Here is a 9,982-nt window from a genome sequence, read left to right on the forward strand (position 1 = left end):
GTCTCGAAACTCTCTTTGTAGATCAGATCCTCCTGCCCCTGCCTCCCTAGGGCTAGGATTAAAGACGTGGGCCACCGTTGCCTGGCTCAGAAATGTGGCTTTTATTCCCAACAGTGTGCACTGAAAATACAGATTCCCCATACCCTGAGCCCAGAGATCCAATCCAGAGTCTCGTGCACACCAGACGTGGGTGCTGCCCCTGAGCGGTCTCCAGCTCCTCTCCTTTTCAAAACTGTTCATCGTAATCTATAAAATCTATAAATGCACGTACTTACATATCGGTTATTCGGTATATAGACGTATGTCACGTCTAACTTTCAGAAGCCAGTTCTCTCTTACCACGTGGGTTCTGAGAATTTATACCCTCAGATGGCCACATGCAGGTCCTCAACCACCCAAGCCGTCTCCCCTGCCCTCCTCCATCCTTTAGAAGTTATTTCGTTGTTCTATAATTTATCCAATCATTATGTAATTTATATAATTTCCAACTCAAATTACACCACTCGGTGTGACGGCCCCGTCACCACAATCAGTTGTAGAACACTCCCGTCCCTCACAGAGACACCCCTGCCCACTAATTACCATCCACTCCTTTGGCACTGAGCCCCACAGCCTTAGGCCATGGCTAATCTACTTGCCATGGCTAATCTACTTTCCATGGCTAGGTCCACCTATCTGGGGCTCTGGGAATGTAACTCTGGGTCCGGTTGTAACTGAAGGCCGTGGGTTTGAATCCTGACACTGCATAAACTGCGTGTGTTGGCACAAGCCTACAATCCCAGCACTCAGCGGGTAGAGGAAGAAGGGTTAGGAGTCATCCCCAGACTGTGAGATCCACGCTGGACTGTGTTCACGAAACTATCTCAAACCAGCAACAAAGCCCCACTGCCTACGTTAGACATTTTATATACATGTATATATACATATATAGGATGGTTATGTGACCTTTGATTAATTATATTTATAATTAACAATATTCTCCTGTTTGGACACACAGCAACTTACTTATCCACCCATAGACTGACAAGCTATTTAGATGAATACAGACTATGTACAAGTTTCTCAGTGTGTTTCAATACTTCTCTGTGTGTATGTATGTGCATATGTGTATGTATGAGTATATGTGTATGTATGTGTATATGTGTGTGTATATGTGTATGTGTGTATGTGTGTATATGTATGTGTATGAATATGTGTATATATGTGTATGTATATATGTGTGTATATGTATATGTGAATATGTATGTATGTGTGTATGTGTATGTGTATGAATATGTGTGTATATGTGTATATGTATATGTGTATATGTATGTATGTGTGTATGTGTATGTGTATGAATATGTGTGTATATGTGTGTATATGTATATGTGTATATGTGTGCATGTATATGTATGTGTATATATATGTGTATATATGTGTATGTGTGTATATATGTGTATGTGTGTGTACATGTGCATGTATGTATACGTGTGTATGTGTATATGCGTGTATGTGTGTGTATGTGTATGTGTGTATTGTGTATGTGTGTATATGTGTGTATGTGTATGAATGTGTGTATATATGTGTATATGTGTGTGTATGAATGTGTGTATGTGTATGCATGGGTGTGTGTATGCATGTATATGTGTGTATGTGCATGTATGTGTGTATGTGTATGAATGTATATATATGTATGTATATGTGTGTATGTGTATGTGTGTATATGTGTGTATATATGTATATGTATGTGTGTTTGTGTATGTGTATGTATATGTATGTGTGCGTATGTGCGTGTGTGTGTGTGTGTGTGTGTGTGTGTGAATTACTATGTCATTGGACAACGCCATGTTTAACATTTTGAAGAATCACCAAATGTCCACTTTTCTCATCTGTTCCTGAACTGACAATGACCCCTGTGCTATGACTACATAATGTCCACCACACACCACACAGACATTTTGTATCTACTTGACCAGTTCCCTATGGGCTTCTCATCACACGGCTGCTCACTGTTCCAAGTCATGCCGTAGTGAGCATCATGGCTGTGTCACCCCTCACTCTTGTAAATGCTGATCTAGAATTCCCAGAATAAATGGACATATGAAAAGTGGCATTTTATACTATTTTTTAAATTATTACATTTATTATTATTTACATTATTGAGATTAAATGAGAGAATGTGCCGATTGCCAATTAATTACGTCAGCATGCACTCCATAAATCATTCCCTCAACCCATTTCTCTTTTGGGAAGGATTTTGTGCAGCCCAAGGTGGTCTCAAACTCGCTAAAGGCAACTTTTGAATTTCTGATCTTCCTGCCTCTGCCCGCTGAGTGCTGGGGTTAGCCAAGTGCTGGCCTTGAAGTCACAGAGCTCCACCTTCATCTGCCTCCTGAGTGCTGGGATTTAACGGTGCGCACCCCCACCGCCCGCCATGATCAACAGATTCTTGTCTGTGGCCACCAGGTAATTCCTACAGCTGAGGTGGACTGAGCGAGTGGGTTTGTCTGAGTGCTCTGAGTCTGGTGCTGAGATGTGTATCACCATGCTGGTTTCTCTCCTCCTGTTTCTTCAATAAACTAGGCATTTCCAGGCTGCACCTCTCCCAGAGGGCACGTTAGGCACCAAGCCTTTTCAAACTCACAGGAACAAGTACAGTGTGTTCTCAAACAAGTGGACGGGAATAAACTTTCATTTTCTATGCGCGGCGTGAATTGGCACATGTAACTTAGGCTGGGAGCATTAAGAAAGACCCCTTATCAGATGTGTCGCTTTAAAAAAAAAGCTAAGTAAATTTTCATGTTTAAAGTTTTCGAGGGAGCAGGGCGTGCTGGGACACAGCTTTAATCCCAGCGCCTGGGAGCCAGAGGCGGGCAGATCTCTGAGTTCAAGCATTACCTAGTCTGTATGGAGAGTTCCAGGACAGCCAGGGCTATAAAGAAAGACCCTGTTTCAAAAACAAAACAAGGCAGAACAAAACAAAAAGCTTTTCAAGGTACTGGAGAGATGGCTCGGCAGCCAAGAGCACCGACTGCTCTTCCAGAGGACCCGCACAGCAGCTCCCCACTGTCTGTAACACCAATTCTAGGGGGAACCCAAAGGCCCCTCTGTGGCCTCTGCAGGTGCTGGACTCACACATGATGCAAAGTCCAACGCAGGGCAAAACACGCAGAACACAAAAACCTTGGTAAATAAGAAACTTTCGCACTCCTGGGGAGACGGGGAGTGGTTGCCACTAGAGCATGAGGTGGATCCTCAGAACACCTGAGCGGTTACAGTCTCAGCCCTCCTGCAGGGACATGGGGCCAGCTAGCCCGGCATACACAGTGTCGGACAGCAAGAGACCCCCATCTCCATCGGAAGGGAACGTGAGGGACCAACATCTGAGTTGTTCGCTGAATTCCACATATGTTCCTGGACTCACACAAGGCCACATCTAACGTTTCAGGGGATCATCAAACGTCCATTTCCCCTCATTTGTTCCCGCCTTGACAAGGCCCCTAAGTTCTTTTTATGACCATATAATGTCGCCCCACACAGACCCCATTCTCCTGAGGCATGCTAGCTCCACCTGATCCTTCTACGAGGGCACAGATGACCCCCTTTGTCCTCCTCCTGCAAGCACACGGAGTGTTCTTCCCTCATCCCGGGAAGGCAGGAGGGGGCCACCGAAGAGGGCGGGACACTGTTGGCTGAAGGAGCAGAGGTCCGTGAGCACTGATGTGTGAGTGAGTGTAGCTCGTTGGTCACAGGTCAAATCCAGGGAGAACAAAATGGGGCGTAGAGAACGGAGCAGGCCCAGGTCCTAGAAGGGCGGGCTTTGCCATGTGAGACGGCTAAGGAGACTGCAGAGACCCTCTGCTCAGCTCTCCCATGCGAGCCTAAGACTCGCCAAACCCACTCGCCCAGTCCAGCTCCGCTGTAGGAATTACCTGATGGCCACATCATGGCTGGGAGGCAGTGGTGCACACCTTTAAACACAGCACTCAGGAGGCAGACGCAGGTGGATCTCTGTGAGTTCAGGGCCAGCCTGGTCTACAGAGTGAGTTCCAGGACAGCCTAGGCTACGCATACACAGAAAAGCCCTGTCTTGAAATAAATTTAAATAAATAAATAAATAAATAAATAAATACATACATACATACATACATAAATAAATGTCTGTTCATTGTGGCCGGGTCTACTGAGTGAGTTTTAGGACAGTCACAGGCCATACAGAGAAACCCTATCTCAAAAAACAAACAACTATGAAAGAAAAAAGAATAAAGAAATTTTTTCATCCCCTGGGCATATCTCTTTTCTCTTTACAAGAATGCGTTCTCTTTTCTGTTCTGTGGTCCAAGACTGAGACAGAGACCAGAGAAGGAGGAGGCTTAGGTAAGGTCATTTAGTCAGGGTCTAGATGGGGGTTGGAGATGAAGAACAGTAGGAGGGGATTTAAAACAGAACCATTTTATTTTACACGCGTGAATGTTAATGCTTGCATCTGAACACGTGCACGGTGTGCATGCAGGGCCTGTGGAGGTCAGAAGAGGGCATCGGGTCCCCTAGAACGGGAGTTCCAGGTGGTTGGGGGCTGCCCTGTGTGAGGTGGGAACTAAGCCCAGGTCCTCTGCAGGAGCAGCAAGAGTTCTTAGCCACTGAGCCATCTCTCCATCCCCAGGAGGAGCTCCTATCAAGTGGAGAGGACACCCTAGAGAGGAAACGGAGATGGCTCTGATATTCCCGTGCAAGGCCTGCTGAGATTCCCCCACTGCTTCTCATGATCAAGGCCAGGAGCCAGGGCTGCTCACAGCTCTAACCCAGTACTTGGCAGCTGAGCAGGGAGGGCGCCCCCTGGGGTCAAGGACAGCCTGGACTACAGAGTGAAGTGCTATCCCGAAGGAAGGAAGGGAGGGTGGGAGGGAGGGAGGGAAGAAGAGGAAGGGAGAGAGGAAGGAAGGAAGAAGAAGGGAGGAAGGAAGGAAGGAAGGAAGGAAGGAAGGAAGGAAGGAAGGAAGGCAGGCAGGCAGGCAGGCAGCCCAGACCAACCAACCCATGGCTAAAGGAGGGTCAGGGTGGTCTTTTAATGTCCTGAGGCCAGACATTGCACACGGCGATCAGAAGAGAATTGAAGACTCCAAGAACTCAGCCATGGCCGAGAGGGAAATAGGATCCGAGTCCATTTTCAACAGCTCCAGCCAGCATCTTCTGCCCCTCCCTCCCTTCCCTTCCTCCTCCTCCCCTCCCCCCCTGTTCCACCCTCCTCTCCCTCCCCACACTCCTCACTGTGTGTTGTTAAACTCACATCAATGTAGCACTGTGAACCATTCTACCCTCCTAATCGCTCATCTCTGTTCTGACACCCACCACGGTTCACATCCAAGCCACTCAGGTCACACTAGTCTCTCAAAGTGTCACCATCCACATCACTGGGCTTTAAAGAGACAAGGTCTTTGCTTGCTTTTTTTTTAATTTTTCATTAAAAAATTATTTTTTTTTACCCCATCTGGTCTGTTGCATACAAAGGTCTCTATGCTGGCTTTTGAGCTGTGGTTTGGATTTCCAGGTTGGGGTGCATGGTGGGATGCTTGGAAACCCAGTGGGAACGGTGGAAATAACTCGGTAACGTGCCTGCTGCCTATCTTGGACCCTGTTCTATTTCTGTACAGAGACACCACGACCAAGACAGCTTACAGGAGAACGAGTTTATTTGGGGCTTACAGTTCCAGGGGGCGAGTCCGTGACCATCATGGCTGTAAGCATGGTAGCAGACATGCACTTGTGAGCTGACACAGGAGCTGAGAGCTCACACACACACACACACACACACACACACACACACACACACACACACGGATTCAGACACAGCGGGAGGTGCAGAGAGACGCTGGGACTGCACCACTCTTTTGAAACCTCCAAGTCTGCCCCAGTGATTCAGCTTCACCCCTGAATCCTTCCCAAACAGTTCCATAATGTGGCGGTCAAGCATTCAAACATAAGAGGAGCCTACGGTACAACAATGCCAAGCAACCAGAGCTTCCAGGGACTAAGCCACTACCTAAAGACTATACATGGACTGACCCTGGACTCTGACCTCATAGGTAGCAATGAATATCCTAGTAAGATCACCAGTGGAAGGGGAAGCCCTGGGTCCCGCTAAGACTGAACCCCCAGTGAACTAGACTATGGGGGGGAGGGCAGCAATGGGGGGAGGGTTGGGAGGGGAACACCCATAAGGAAGGGGAGGGGGGAGGGGAATGTTTGCCCGGAAACCGGGAAAGGGAATAACACTCGAAATGTATATAAGAAATATTCAAGTTAATAATAAAAAAAATAATAATAAATAAAAAAAAAATAAAATAAAAAAAAAAAAAAGAGGAGCCTATGGGGTCGGCCTCACTCAAACCACTGCACCACCCAAGCGGGATACGCTGATGTGAAGCTGAGAGTTATGGAAGACGCTGGGGCAGGGTACAGTTGTTTATTTAGAGCGCTGTCGCTCTTCCTGAACAGGACCTGTGCTCACAACCATCACTAACTCCAGATCTGGGATCTGATGCCCTCTTCTGGCTCCCAGGATCACAAGGCACACATGTAGTGAACATACACCCATGCAGGCAAGATCCTTATGAGATAAAGTAAGTCTAAGACAATTTTTAAAAAGTTAGACGTCATGCGTATTTGTAGTTCTAGCCCTAGGGAGGCACAGACAGGTACCTAAGACTTGTTGGCCAGACAGCATGGCCAAGTCTGAGAGTCTCAGGTCCTAGTGAGAGATCCCATCTCAAAAACCAAGGTGGACAGCTCCTGAGTTAACCTTGGCCTCCACATGCACATATACACACAAGAAAACACACCCATACACACTCATATACTCACACACATTCACACACACCTACATATACTCACACATTCATACACACATTCACACACTGTCTCAAACCTACAAACACATACACTCACACAGCAACGCACTCTCACACATTCACACACACTTACACATACGTATACATACACACACTCACACACCTATACAATACACACACACACACACACACACACACACACACTCCAATAAAAGCCAGTTCATTCAGAGTTAAGTCACACTCTGTCAGACTCAGTATTTTATGCCGTCATCCATAGTGTCATCTGTCCCTAACACCGTGATTGCCACCAGCACCCTCAATGACATCAGAGAAGAGAGTCGCCATGAGGAGAGGGGTGAGGGAAGGTGAAGCCAACGTACAAATTACTGCCAAATTCTCTCTGAACAAAAGGCCTATAGATTTAGATCTGAGGAATTTCCCAGAATCCAAGGTAAAAAGAGAGAGGTGACCACTGATTATTTACACAATAAAATGCAATAATAATAATAATAATAATAATAATAATAATAATAATAATATAAATCAAACGAAATGAGGCACCTGAGCTACGCACTGCAGGCCAGGCCTGGATCACCAGCACTGAGGTGGAGAGTCAAGAAGATTATGAATTCAAGGTTATCCTCAGCAACACAGTGAGTTTATGGCCAACCTGGGCTACACAAGACCCTGTCTCAAAACAAAAACAAAACAAAAATAAATAAATAAAAACCCCAACAATAGGATCACATTCCTGTTTAAAACCCTTCCGTTAGCTTCCATTGCTAGGGGCTGAAATCCTGGTCCTTAATCGAGCCTCTAGGACCTCCCAAGACCAGTTCCTCTCCCAGCCTGCTTGTGACTCTTCCTCAACACACACACACGCACACACGCACACACACGCACACATGCACACACACATGCACACACATGCATACACACACACGCACACACACACACGCATGCACACACACATGCATACGCACACACATACATGCACAGGCTCACGCACGCACACATGCACACACATATGCACACACACGCACACATGCACATGCACACACGCACACACACATGCACACACAACACACACATGCACACACAACACACACACACACACACGCACGCACACACATACATGCACAGGCTCACGCACGCACACATACGCACACACACCACACACACACACACACACACACTTCACTCCAAGTGTGTACAACCTATCTGAACCTTCCTGTGGGCTGCCTGAGGGTAGGAACTGTGTCTGAGGCGTCTCTGTGAGTGTGGAATGCCCAGTTCTTTAGGGTAAGCACGCATCTAACCTGGGGCAGCTCCTCTATCCTACCCCCCAGAAACGACTCTCACCACGTGCTTGTCAGCACACACCGAACGACCTGGCCCTCACCACTGCCTGTCAGCACCCACCGAACACTGCGGACAGAGTCCTTCCTCTGAGCTTTCTCTGGAAGTGTCTGGGGCAGTCGGGAGCTGACTGGATGCACCCGGTCAGCAGCTTGGGTCTGTGTGTGTCCGGGTTCCTGGTGCTTTCTTGGCTCTGCAACTTGGTCACTGTCCACCCTCAGTGGGTCCCCACCCTCTTCTTGCTCTCATGATGCATGCGAAGTGGGAGAATGCTAGCACTCGTGACCTCTGCCTGTTTTCGCTCTGGGTGAGCGCCTTTTGTGTCTATTGCTGTGATGAGACACCATGACCAAAAGTAACTTGGCAAGGGGATGATGTCTTTCACGTACACTTTCACATCGCTGTTCATCACTGAAGGAAGTCAGAACAGGAACTCACACGGGGCAGGAACGTGGAGGCAGGAGCTGATGTAGAGGCCGTGGAGGGTGCTGCTTACTGGCTTGTTCTTCAATGCTTTCTTCTAGAACCAAGGAGCACCAGCCCAGCGGTGACTCCTCCCACAGTGGACTGGGGCTGGGCCCTCCCCCATTGATTATTTATTAAGAAACTGCCCTACAGACTTTCCTGCCTCCAGCTAATTGTGCGACATTTTTTCCGTTGACTCCAGCTTGTGTCGAGTTGATAGAAACCTTGCTGGCACAGTGACTGAGTCCTTCTTCCAGGTGCTTCTTGGCAACGCTGGGAAACCACGCTCCAGGGGGTCATCCAGATGCTTTCTGAGGGGCAGACTGGACTGCAGAAGAAAGTTCCTGAGACCCTAGATAGGGCCAGCACAGTCCCTGGGGTGACATGGGTGAGGGGTATGAGGAAAGTTTGGGGTTTACCAGAAGGCCCCCTTACCCAAGGAGAACCCAGCCCTCATCCTGAGTCCTGGGCTGTGGGCCAAACTGTGCCGTGGTTGTAAATACACAAGATTGACCTAAAGCGTTACAGGACAAAGGCCACCCAGGACAGCGGGCATCATGCCCAGGGGACCTGTTCCCCTTATGTAGCGTTGAAGGTCTAATAAGTAGGTTGGGCCTCACTGCTTTCTCCACACCCAGCTGGCCTCCTATGGCAGCCTGGGGCTCCCCCTCCCCTACCTGGTTCCTGAACTCCAATGTGTAAAGGCTCGAGCCATAGACACCGTGATCTCTGATGGACGGCAACCCTTCCCTTTAGGTAGAATCTGTAGAATTGTGAGTGATGGGGGAGGGCCCAGGCCTGGGCCAGCCCCTTGAGGGGCTGGATTCTGGCTACAGATTCTCCACTCATCAGTACAACCATTTCCACCTCCAGAGTCCAAGGGTCCATGTGGCAAGCAGACTGAACCGTCCTAGGTACCACAGAGGGACACCTTGTGGGTGGGTAGCATGGGCTTCGAAGACCTGCTGGACAAGGTGGGCGGCTTTGGGCCCTTCCAACTTCGGAATCTGGTTCTGATGGCCCTGCCCCGAATGCTGCTCCCCATGCACTTTCTCCTGCCCGTCTTCATGGCCGCTGTGCCTGCCCACCATTGTGCCCTGCCCGGTGCCCCTGCCAACCTCAGTCACCGGGACTTATGGCTGGAAGCCCATCTACCCCGGGAGACTGACGGCAGCTTTAGCTCCTGCCTCCGATTTGCCTATCCCCAGACTGTCCCCAATGTCACCTTGGGGACAGAGGTGTCCAACTCTGGGGAGCCTGAGGGTGAGCCCCTCACGGTGCCCTGCTCTCAGGGCTGGGAGTACGACCGCTCAGAATTCTCCTCCACCATT

At 48.6% G+C, this 9,982-nt stretch overlaps 1 protein-coding gene across 2 annotated transcripts in view; it reads left to right on the plus strand.

The window, feature by feature from the left end:
• The first annotated feature begins 9,525 nt into the window (after positions 1–9,525).
• Positions 9,526–9,982, plus strand: part of Slc22a7 (solute carrier family 22 member 7) — a 6,464-nt gene continuing 6,007 nt past the window's right edge. Inside the window, exon 1 of one of the 2 annotated variants that reach the window (XM_032899440.1) lies at positions 9,526–9,982. This exon is cut by the window's right edge and continues 9 nt beyond it. In XM_032899440.1, coding sequence (XP_032755331.1) covers positions 9,599–9,982 — 384 coding nt within the window. In that variant the 5' untranslated portion in view covers positions 9,526–9,598. The other variant, XM_032899441.1, reaches the window with a different exon arrangement.

This window comes from Rattus rattus, chromosome 4 (assembly GCF_011064425.1).
Source record: "Rattus rattus isolate New Zealand chromosome 4, Rrattus_CSIRO_v1, whole genome shotgun sequence".
Taxonomy (NCBI): domain Eukaryota; kingdom Metazoa; phylum Chordata; class Mammalia; order Rodentia; family Muridae; genus Rattus; species Rattus rattus.